Source organism: Apodemus sylvaticus, chromosome 22, assembly GCF_947179515.1.
Source record: "Apodemus sylvaticus chromosome 22, mApoSyl1.1, whole genome shotgun sequence".
Lineage (NCBI taxonomy): Eukaryota > Metazoa > Chordata > Mammalia > Rodentia > Muridae > Apodemus > Apodemus sylvaticus.
Window position 1 is genome coordinate 35974691 of NC_067493.1, and position 12844 is coordinate 35987534.

General features: G+C 39.1%; 1 protein-coding gene across 1 annotated transcript; it reads left to right on the forward strand.

Moving 5' to 3' along the window:
- Positions 1 to 226: 226 nt before the first annotated feature.
- LOC127672691 (ubiquitin-40S ribosomal protein S27a-like) lies at positions 227 to 764 on the forward strand. The gene has a single exon (XM_052167999.1). It carries the CDS (start codon positions 261 to 263, stop codon positions 726 to 728), a length of 468 nt encoding a protein of 155 aa, XP_052023959.1. The 5' UTR covers positions 227 to 260; the 3' UTR covers positions 729 to 764.
- Positions 765 to 12844: the final 12080 nt, after the last annotated feature.

Consider the following 12844-nt stretch of genomic DNA (forward strand, 5'->3'; position numbering starts at 1 on the left):
GATGAATATACATACACATAAATAAAATAAGAATATATAGTTTTATACAACAGAACCAACCAACCAAACAAACAAAAATCTCTGTTGTGACTTTGCCAGAGAAGAGGGAGACTCCATTTTTCCAAGGTTTGATTCTATGTCCTTGTTAGCTTTAACTGTCACCTTGAGATCACCTAGAATTATCTGGGAAGATAATCTGACAGCAAGAATCTCCTAGATCCCCTTTCAGATCCACCATCGTGGGTGGAGTCGCCGCCACGATGCAGATTTTTGTGAAGACCCTTACGGGGAAGACCATCACGCTCGAGGTTGAACCCTCAGACACTATAGAAAATGTAAAGGCCAAGATCCAGGATAAGGAAGGAATTCCTCCTAATCAGCAGAGGTTGATCTTTGCTGGTAAGCAGCTGGAAGATGGCTGTACCTTGTCTGACTACAACATTCAAAAAGAGTCTATCCTTCATCTTGTGTTGAGACTTCGTGGTGGTGCTAAGAAAAGGAAGAAGTCTTACACCACTCCCAAGAAGAATAAGCATAAGAGGAAGAAGGTTAAGTTGGCTGTGCTAAAATACTATAAGGTGGATGAAAATGGCAAAATTAGCCGACTCCGTCGTGAGTGTCCTTCTGATGAATGTGGCGCTGGAGTCTTCATGGGCAGCCACTTTGACAGGCATTACTGTGGCAAGTGTTGTCTGACTTACTGCTTCAACAAATCAGAAGACAAGTAGTTGTGTATGAGATAATAAAAACCAGGAACTCAAAAAAAAAAAAAAAAAAAAAAAAGAATCTCCTAGATCAGATTGGTCTATGAGCATGTCTGCAGATGGGTTTTCTTGGTTGTTAATGATGTAGGCGGGTCTGGTCCACCGCAGAGGCATCATTCCCTAGGCAGGTGACCTTGAACTGTATAGGGAAGCAAGCCAATCATCTGATAGCCAGCCATCAGTGTCCTTCATGGTTTCTGCCATACTATTTTGTCTATGAGGTGAGTTCTTTGGGAAGAGGTAATGCTGTGTGCAACAGCAAGCTGGCCACTCTTCAAGGTCATGACTTGACTCCCTTCAGTTATCGACCGTGATCTGGAACTGTTTGCCAAGTAAACCCTTTCTCCCTCAAAGGGTATTTTATAGCAGCATAGAAATGGAACTAGAATGTCCTGAGACTAAAATACAAATAAAATAGGCATACCCTACTAAAGTATAAAATAAAACATTGATATGCTCAAAGTAATTAGCCTCCAATTAAATCATTCATTAGACAGGAAAAGCAACTCATCAATGGAAGCAACAGAATTTTGTTTCTCCATTGTAACACCCACAATGTTTAGTCAGCACACAATAAACAATTACCGGACATGGAGAGAACAATGAAAGGCAATCTACAGTTGAGAGAAAAATCAATCAATAGATGAAGACCAAAGATAGCCTCAATGTTGTAATCAACAAACAAGGGCTTTCAAGAAGTCAGTATACAATCAATGACATAAAGTAAAAGATGAATGGGACTGAGCAGAATTGGAACGTTTATAGAGAAAAGAAGGTACTAAAAATAAAATTTAAGTCCTAGAACTTAAAAAAAATCTATAGTATTTGAAATATCAGTTTTACTGAAAGAGCAGAATAGCATAGTAGGCACAGTGGAAGAAAGTTATGGTGACTTTGAAAGGAGGTGTAAGATCAAAAGAAACTTGAAAATTATTCAGTATATGTATTATGACATACATAATTAAGGCCCTAGAAGACAATAGAGATTAAAGGCTTGAGAAACTATTGGACAAAATTACTGGTTATAGAGGATTTTCATGAATTCAAGCTCAGCCCCAGGCCACATTGCAAGACACAGTATCAAATAACCAAAAATACTTTAATACAAATTAAATGGAAAGAAACTTATGAGTATATCACCATGGTGATGCTGTGGGAAACCAAAGATAAAGAAGATGGTTCTGAAGCATCCTAAGAGAAGCAGTATGTATACACGAAACAATGAAGGTCTAGAGACAGTGAAACTGTCTACCTGAAGTTCTATACCTACTAAAATTACTCTACAAATAGGAAAAAATGATATCCCACATTAAGAAAAAAATGAATCATGGTCAGCTAGCTGTGAGTTAACTAATTTCATATTGTGTCTCTTTTAAGCTCATGGTTTTGGAGGTATTTGAGTTCATCATTGCAGATGAAGCCACATTAGGACCCTGCTACTACTAGTAGTAATGTGATGTGCTATGACAGGTGTTTTCATGATGAGAAACCAGGAAGCAGAGAAACCAGGCTGATGTCAGTATTAGGTATACCCTTCGAATTCCTCTGAGTGAGCTATTTCCACCACTCAGACATCCTAAGGTCTCTGTAAGTCTTCCAGATGTCACAGAAAATACAAACCCTACAAAAGGAACGAGCATCTCATATTCATGCTGTACCAGGTCGGAAGTAAAGGAAACCAGATAGTCTCAGATTTGTGTGAAGGAATAAAGAGCATCCTACCTGACAAACACCTAACAAAGTGACCATTGTAGATTTGAGAATTCTTTTGCCCCTTAAAGCTAACCTGAAATTGTAAAACCTCTGTAAAAGCCAGTTGTGGAAAATGTTTCAGCTGCATGATACACATGTACCTAAGTGAATTAGCCATGCTAGTTGTTGTTGTTGTTTCTGAGACAAAGTACCTGACAGATGGAACAAAAGAGTGGAAGGGTTTGCTTTGGCTCACAGTTCAAGGGTTCAGTCCCTTAGGCAGCAAGGGCAAGCGGAAGTTTACCACATTTCCTCCACAGTCAGGAAGCAGAGAGATGAATGCTGGTCCTCAGATCACTTTCTCTTTTGTATGCAGTCCAGGACCCAAGCCACTGTTGTCTCTCCTATTCAGGGTGTATCTTCCCAACTTAACTAGCCTAATCTAGAACCTCCCTTACTGATATACTAAGAGGTTTGACTCTTGGGTGATTTTTAGATTCTGTCATGTTGATTATGTCAACAATCACCCCAAGTGAGACTGAAGAAGACAGCATTGCTTGAATTGTTTGTACTGCAACAAGTCATAAGATCTGAGAACAGAGAGTGAACAGAGGTAGGGCTAGCCTACAAAGTCTCCAAGGCTGCTCCTAAGAGATATATTTCCTCCAGCAAAGCTCCATCTCCTAACGGCTCAGTAAGCTTCTAAAACAGTGTGTGTGTCTGTATCTGTGTGTGTCTATGTGTGTGCGTGTTTGTGTGTTTGTGTGTGTGTGTGTGTGTGTGTGTTTGTGTGTGTCTCTGGTGCTCAAACACATGAGCCTGTGGGAGACAGTTCACATTCATTTAAAACTCAGAAAATAATAATGGGAGTCAGAGGGAGGGACCTGGATGGGGGAGAGGGAAGGGGGAGAGGAAAAGAGGCAGGATCAGGTAGAGGGGAGACAGGAGAAAAGGTCAAAGGGCTAGGAGAATGAATGTAAATATGCAGCAGCAGGGGAACCTCTAGAAAGTTCCAGAGACCTCAGATATGAGAGGCTCCCAGGATTCAGTGAGGATAATATTATTTGAAATGCACAACAGTGGAGAGATGGAACCAGAAGAGACCATCTTCAGTAGCTAGACAGGGCCCCAGTGGAAGGATGAGGCTACCCACTTACCTTTAAAATTTTTGACCCAGAATTGTTCCTGTCTAAAAGAAATGCAGAAACAAAAATGAAGCAGAGACTGAAGAAAGCATTCTAGTGACTGGCCCAGCTTGGGATTTATCCCATGGGCAGGTGCCAAGACCTGATGCCATGCTGTGTCCTGGACCAGCATGGCTGTCCTCTGAGAAACTCTACCAGCAGCTGTCTGAGACAGATGCAGACACAGCTAACCACTGGACTGAGGTCAGGGAACCCTATGGAAGAATTGGGGGGAAGGATTGAAGGAGCTAAAATGGATCACAACTCCATGGAAAGAATAACGCTATCAACTAATCTGGATCCCTCAGAGCTCCCAGAGAATAAGCCACCAACCAAAGAGTATACATAGTCCCCAACACAAATGTAGCAGAGACTGCCTTGTCTGGTGGGAGAGGATGCACCTAATCCTATAGAGACTTGATGCCCCAAGGAAGGGGGATGCTGGGAGGAGTGAGGTAGAGGTGGGTGGTTGACAGGGGTGGATGGATGGGCAACCTCTCAGAGGCAAAAATGAAGGGGATGAAATGAAGAACTCTGGAAGAGAGGACTGGGAAAAGGGGCAACATTTCGAATGTAAATCAGTAAAATAATTTAATTTCAAAAAACCTCAACATGGCTGTATTAGTGCAACTTATCTGGGATGGAGTTTTCTGAGAAAACATATCCACTATGAGAGCTGCATTCAGTATGACTTATAGTATATTGGCCATGAGTTTAGTGCTTGTGTATCAACCATACTCATTCATAGAAATGTGTTTAGACAGAAATACACCTAAAACAAGATTAGATTTTGGAAATCTTGTGATAAAGGCCTATAGGAAGATAGCCTTCTGTTTTCTTCAGGAATAGAATTTAATATTATTCACTGATTCAGTCTTGATAAAGACTTTTTAGAGAGAGTATTATTGTGAAGAGATTCCTGTGTTTGGTGTTCTAGTTTCATTCTCTTACTATCACATAACAAAATGGTAAAATAAAAATCAAATCAAGGGACATAGGTGGATTTTTTTCAGTTCACAATTCCAGGTTGAAAGTCTACTATTGCAGGGACACCATAGCAGTAAAGTATTGAGATGGTGATCATCAGCAGTAAGAGTTTGAGAAGGTAATTACATCATATGTATAGTCAAAGAGCAAAGAGACATGAACATATGCATACTCAGCTGCTTGTTTACACTCACCTTGATTTTTCTACTTACATACAGGTCAGGACCGACTGAATAGGGAATGGTGACACCCATGCTGGACTGGGTCTTCCCATATCAATTAACTTCCTTGAGACAAGTTCCTATAGATATGCCAACAAGCTAACACAATTTCAAACAATCCTGCATTGAGACTTTTGTCCCAGTTCATTCTAGGTTGTGTCAAGTTGAAAATTAAAACTAATTATCACATTTGGAAAAATGCAAATGTCTAATTATTCTCTTTAAATTTCTTAAGGACTCATGATTATTAGGGGCTTAAAATGTTAAATGCTCTGTACCATGTACAGATGTAAAGTAGATAACAGCAAAAAACCAAAAAACCAAAAAAACAAAAAAAGTGATGGAGTCATGATGTAGTAGTTGTATAATTCTAATGCTGAGTATGAAGACATGCAAGAGAAAATATAAGTGAGTTGTGATGGTGCATATTATAATTCTTAGAACACAGACCCTTAAAAGGTAAGGTATGAATTAGCCAGATGGGTTAATGTCTTAGGGTTTCAACTGCTGTGCATAAAGACCAGTACCAAATGTAACTTGGGGAGGAAAGAGTTTACTTCATATAATACTTCCTGGTCACAGTCTGTTAGGAAAGAAAGTTGGGGCAGAATTTAAGACGGGACCTAGGAGGCAAGAACTGAAGCGGAAACCTGATTACTGGCTTACTCCTCATGGCTATCTCAGCCTCCTTTTAAAAGTACAACTTAAACCTGCATGCTTTGGGGGTGGCACCATCCTTCACTGTGGGATAAGTCCACTCACATAATTACTAATGAAGGAAGTGCCCCACAGGCTTGCCAACCAGCCAGTCTTATAGAATGATTTTCTCAATTGTGATTCCCTCTTATCAGCTAACTCTAGCTTCTGTCCAGGTGACAAAATAAAAAAAAAAAAAAAACAAAACAAAACAAATGAACAAGTAAAACAAAACAAAAGTAATAATGATAATAAAAAAAAAAGTCAGATTTGGTAGTATATACCTTTATCCTAGTATTTGGGAAGAAAAAAGTACAGGCGGATCTGTGTGAGTTCGAGGCCAGCCTGATCTACATAAGGAGTTCTGAAGCAACCATGCTACATAGTGAGATCCTATCTAAAAACAAAAGAAAAAGTTCAGGACAATTAAACACACCTTTTTAACTAATTTTACAAAGTCCAGAAAGAAGAGATAGGCAAACAAAAAACAGATTTCAAGCAAAGAGAATGGTAGGCTTAACCTAACCACAATATGATAATAGGATTAACATTACACATAAAAATAAATAAAGACTCCATGTTGCAGCTTCCACAAAGTCATCATCCTCGATGTGGAAGAGGTGATGAGGTGTTTAATGGTTACCAGCTTTCCTCAGGGGGAGCCCCTCACCTGTACTCTGTAAGTCTATAAACTGATTTACAAACAAACAATGTTAAATAAAACAAGAGTTCTAGTCAGATAAAAAAGCAAAGAACATCAGATCATTGGTTACTTTTCCACCAGTGACCAAATACAGAAACATTTTAAGGAAAGTGTTCTAATTTCCTGTTTGTTACTATGAAATACCACCATGATCAAAAACAAGTTAAGGGAAGAAAGGCTTTATTTGACATATACAAGTCTGTCACTGAAGAAAGTCAAGCAAGTAATTCAGTCAGAAACTATAGAGGAATGCTGCTTGCTGATTTTCTCACTCTTGTGTGAGACTGTTTTGAGATGGGAAGAAACATGTATTACACCTCAGATAGGGAATTAAGGATAAAATAAAGGTAAGGGCACCCTCAAACTCCAAGCTGGTAAATTGATAAGTTTTGTTGGGGTCACTTGCAAAAATATGGGTGAAGGGTTACTTATAGGATCAGAAATGTCTCAAATGCAACAGCATCACTAAAAACCCAGCCTGACATAGGTGGCATCTCAATAAAGCTGGAAACCTGGTGACGACTGCACAGCCTGCAGGCAGTTGGTTTATCAGGCTGGAGAGAATCCTCAGCTGGCCTGAGCCCCTTCTAAGCAGCTCACCTTGTCTGAGAGTCTCTTAGGAGGTTTTACTGATTGTATATGCTTGGGAATGAGGGACTTATCAAATCTGATCAGTTTCAGGAACTTCCTGAAACTGTTTTTAATTGCTTCTTGAGCTTAATGAGCTTTCCTGAATGATGGAATGTTTTAACTCTCCTTAGAATATCCTATTGTTTTATTCACCTGTAAAAATCCTGTCTTAAAATATCCTTTTGTTCCACTTAATGTCTTGTATGTGAAGGAATTTCCCTCTGAGAGGGAAAATTTTAATCTCAAAGGAAACTACTACAACATTCAACTCAACTCACTGGTTCATGATTAGGTATAAGTCCTTCTTAGAGAATGTTCCAGTCCACAGTGGGTTGGACCATTCTATATCAGTTAAAAATTAAGACAGTCCATCAAGGATATGCATATAGATTAATATAATCTGGACAATTCCTCAATGGAGACTCCCTTTGTAAATTATTTTGGGCTGTTTCAGGCTAACAATTAAAGCTAACTAGAATAGAAAGAAATACTTATTTTGGCTCATGGTTTCAGGAGACTGTGGTCCATCTCAGTAAGAAAGACAGGGCAGAATAACTCTGCCCATGATGATCATGTGGCTAAGGCCACAGTTGTTTATATAGTATAGCATCATGAAGCAGAGAACAAGTGGAACCAGGATTGAGTATATTCTTCAAGTATCCACCTCTATTGCCAACTTCTAACATCTGGAACACTGTCATAAGGGTTCCCACAGCCTTCAAAATAGCTCTACAAGATGAGAACTGAGCGTTTATGATATGATCCCATGGGAGAAAGTTCATATTCAAACTATAAGTGAATCAGCAGCAACAAAAAAGGATGAATAAGTAAATAAATGAATTAACTACATCAGAAAAAAATGATCTAGTGTGGGATGGGGATGTAGCCCAATTGTTATAGTGTTTGCTTCCTATGCACAAGGCCATCTGTTCTATCTTCAGCACCACATAGAACAGATACAGTGTTTCACATGTGTACTTCCAATATGCTTAGGCAGGAGAGTTACAATTCATCTTCGAGTACCTGGTGAGTTTGAGGCCCATTGGTGCTACATAAGAGACTATTTAAAAATTATGCAATGGGTTAAGTAAAATTCTTGTCATTGCTAGAAACATATGGAATCATGCCTCCCATTTCCAGCTCAAACTGTACATTGGTCTAATCTCACTCTTGGCTCTTAAAATGAGAATGGCAAACAGGTATGGTATTTGAAATGGTTTCTCTTGGTATACAATGACTGTGCAAAACACAGCCACATTACCTAAATATGCTAATGTGAATCCTGGTCTATACTTCCACTGAAATTTTTTTAAGGGAAAACAGACTCATTTCTTATATGTTTCAGAAGTTACCAGACATAAACGTGTGTTTGCTGGTGACATTCAGTGCCTGTTTGACAGCTATGAGCATCAAAAAGGCAGAACTAAAAAATGGGTTTTTGAAAAGTTTCAATACATTTCTCACTTATTTCAGTGTGTGTGCGTGTGTGTGTGTGTGTGTGTGTGTGTGTGTGTGTGTGTGTGTGTGTAAATAACTTTTAAGAACTATTTTTCTCTTTCTACCACGTAGGTCCTAGAGATCAAATTTAAATCCTCACACTTGGTGGCTAGTATCTTTTCCCACAGAGGCATCTAGCTGTGGCCCCCAAATATGAGTTTGATACCATGATTTTTAGCCACTAGATCCAAGCATGCTTGGTATTTTATGCGATGTCTTTCTAGTTATTCAAGCAGAAAGACATCTTTATATATCAACATCCATAATATATATGTTTTGTTTCTATTATTTGCAGCTGGTAGACATATAGCAAACAAATCATTTTCCAAATGATCAAAATCAATTGAAATACAACACAACCATTGAATGAGCTTGTTTATAAATTCGAGCCCACTTCATTCATCCATGAGAAATCCTTGCAAACTCATAAACTTCAAATTATTGCAGAGAACTGGCTTCAACATTTGCAGTTGATGGATATCCCTCATAAAACTCTGTGCCCTCCAGTTTTCACATAACATATTATGAATTCCCCAGAGAATATGCTCAAAACCAGCCAAGTTTCCTTCTAGCTGTTGTCCTTAGTGGTATCTTTTTAATTACGACGAATCATGTATATATGTGTGGGGGTGCATCCACATGAGTGCAGGCACCCACAAAGTTCTGCAGAAGGCATTGGTTTCCCCCAGAGCTGGAGTTACAGGTGTCTTTGAATCATCTGGCATGGATTCTGGGAATCAATCTCTGGTCCTCTGCAAGGACAGAAACATTTTTAATCACTGAGCCATCCCTTTACTGTCCTTAGAAGGGATCTTTGCTTTTGTCCTAGACTGTGCAATGTCTACCTCTTTGGGTCTATGTGTAGTGATTTTTTTTTTACCATGTTCTTTTTCACTTCTTGGGAACCATAACTACTTATATACATAGATGATAAAGTAAGGTTGATTTCAAATAGATCCTCATTTGCTTGTCATTGATGTTTTGAGAAATTTGACAAAATTGAGACTTTAAATAACAATAATAAAATAATCTTTTAAGCTTCAAATACTATTTCTCAGAAATGGATTTTTCCCATTTGTCTTATTTTTTTAGGACTACAAAATAAGCTTGCCTATGCTTTATAGTCTTCTGTGGAGCTCATATTTTTGTGTAATGGAAAACTATAATTTCTACAACTGTTCATTATCACCGAGATAGCCAAGACATGTAAAGTCCACTGATTAATAAGTCAACACCAATAAAGATATATGCGGCTTAACATTCATTCTGCACTCGAGTCCAGAAACTGTCTTAGAGCTTGGGACATTACAGATAGGTAGAGTGTTTTCCTAGAATCCCTCAATGAGGGGTGTAGAGCATGAATAAGCCATAGAGTCCTTGCCTAATATCCCTCTATGAGTTATTGGGGGTGCTGTTCAGCAGTATAATGACTGCTTAGATTCTCTCAGTGAGGATCTGGAGGTATTTCTCAGTGGTGGAGTGCCTAGAAAGCCCTAATCAAAATCTGGAGACATGTTCAATGGTTGAGAATGTGCCTAGAAGCCTTTAGTAAGGAGTTGGTGACATGACATGGTGGTAGACTACTCATCTTTAATGTGTAAGGCTCTGGATTCCACACACAGCACTGTAAGAAAAGAAATGTAGAAAGGAGAGAGGGGAGAGGGAGGGAGGGAAAGAGAGAGAGAGGGAGAGAGAGAGAGAGAGAGAGAGAGAGAGAGAGAGAGAGAGAGAGACTGAGACTATTAGATTTTTCAGGTAAAAGTAAAATAGCTCCCATGCCATTCATTTATTCACACAAAACATTAAAGTCTCAACAAATATTTGTTGATTGGATTGACTATATATTGGAACACAGTTGTACACAGAGTATGATGGGAAATTATACTTCATACCTCACAAATATAAGCAAGGCCATTTTAGAGAGTAGACTAGGGACTCTAAGAAGGCATTCATCTGAATGGAAGGATGGAATATGAGCAGTCTAAGGTGGAGGCCAATCAAAAACTTGGTGGGGGAAAACATAAGGAACTGATCAGTCTTGGTGATTTGCACCATCCCAAAGATGAAAACCTGCTTGCTTCCCCTTTGATAATGTAAATGACTATTGAGAGAATGTCACTGGGAAGAAGTAAGCAATATCTATCCCAGACTTATAATATCCCAATGACAAGGCAAAGTAAAGTTCCACCACCATTTAACCTGGAGAACTAGGGTGTTCATTGAGGTTACTTACATAACATGGATTCTGAATTCCATGAATACAGAATTCCATAGCAGCCATAGCAAAGTTTCCACCCACCATGGTGAGAGGCTTTCCTAGAGTCATATAGATGGGACCCCATCTCAATTAATTTTCCTGGCCTCTCTAGCACTTCTTGAGACTTACAGCTACCTGCAGTTGGGGAAGAATTGCATACAAATGGCTAAAATGTATCCCTAAAATCTCAGTTAGGTACCAATGGCTCTGCTCAACCCATCCTTCTGATAGAGAAAGCTAACAGTCAACAAACCTTGTGACATGCTCTACAAGCAGTCACTGCTAATCTGATGAAGATGAAAGTTGCTTTACTCAGAGGAGCACATTGACAACAGTATCTTATGTTGACTCAATCCTGATCCTGAGTATGGGGTGTGCATTGAGAAAGAAGAAGGAAAACATTGTAACCAGAGACATGGAAACAGGTATCAAGAGAGGAAATTCAACCCATTTATGATTATATCCAGAACTGAGGGATGGGGTTGAGGATGTGGAAGATGAGATTAGGCAAGTGAGCTGCTGTCAGAATGCAAAGAGACTAATATGCTTTATGGAAGATCTTTGATTAGATATAATGGGCAAAGGGCAAAAAGAGAACATTCAAGGTCAATTCTGTTTTGAAAGGGTCATTTTGATAAATCACTATGGAAAATGGTTTATAAGGGATCCCTGAAGCTAGAATGATCCATAGCAGCTGCAGAAACTGTTCAAGGAATAGTGCCTGTGTGTCTTGGAAGAGGCCGGTGTCACTCACTGGTGTCTAGGCTCACTAGGGGACAATGCTTGGAAGACAACTAAGGACAACCAGAGTTAGATTAATTAAAAGTAGTTCATAAACACAATAGGATTTCATTGATCTATAAGGATAAATGGATCCATGCCACATTTTTTCTTGTATTTACATCCCAGATTATGTATGTGTGTGTGTGTGTGTGTGTGTGTGTGTGTTTGGAGCAAGCATAAAGGAGCAAAGAAGGAGAAAGAAGTAGGTTCAAAGAATACAAGTGAGATGGGAGTGGAACAAAATGACATCAGCAAGTGGTGAGGACAGGAGCAGGGAAGATCATGGAAGTCAAGGCATGCCAGATGATCTCACACGCATCAGTGCTTTGTACACTAACCTAAGGTCAGGTGGAACAAGAGGAAAAAGTAAGGGGTCTAGAGAAATGGCCCAGCAGTTAATTGCACTTACTGATCTTACAGAAGACCTGAGTTCGGTCCCCAGCACACAAGGCAGCTCACAGCTGTGCTGATTGTTACTCTCAGCTCAAGGAATCTGATGCCCTTATTGACATTTATAGATGCTCATGTACACATACCTACCTCTCCGATGATATGTATATACATACTTGAAATATAAAAATGAACTGTAATAAAAAACCTTTCTTTAAAAGGAAAGAATAAAAAAGGAAGTCAACAAATCAAGTGTATTTAGATTAGAATACCTGAGTTCAAACAGCCTTATTCTTTTATTTGTAAAAATATAGTTGAGCTCTTCAGCATTCTGGTAGTACAGCACACAGAGCTTGTATTAATCTCTTTTTCACATTTTCACAGGTGGCCACTAGGACTAGAGGGGGAAATATGTTCTCACTAGGGAGTTGAACCAGTTTTGATCAGGAAACTCACACACACACACACACACACACACACACACACACAGAGAGAGAGAGAGAGAGAGAGAGAGAGAGAGAGAGAGAGAGAGAGGACACATATACACACTTCCCTATATGTATATATGTCCTCTCTCTCTCTCTCTCTCTCTCTCTCTCTGTCTGTCTGTCTGTCTATATCTAGTCTGTCTATCTCCAGTTTTGCTTTAAAATAAAACGGAAACTTGTCTCTGTGAGTCTAGTGACAATATGGGCACAAGATGTCATTTGAAAATTCGTGTAAAGTATCCCCCAGGGCTTTACTCTTTTCTACAATCTTTATTTGAAAAAACCAAGAACCTGTGTCTAATCTCCTAGGTCTATGCTAAGGAAAATGTGATATATATTAAAACAACAGCTAAGGTGCACACTATAAACCACTTGACCAGGACAATCAATGTCAACCTTGCTGTTTGTCCTCAAGATTGCCTGTTTTTATTCATCAGTGAACATCTAAATGCCTATCTCTTTGTATGGCTATTCATACTCATTTCTTTCTTTTAGTTTTGAAATTATAATTTACATTTCTCCCTTGTCTTTTCTCCCTCCAAACTCACCCCA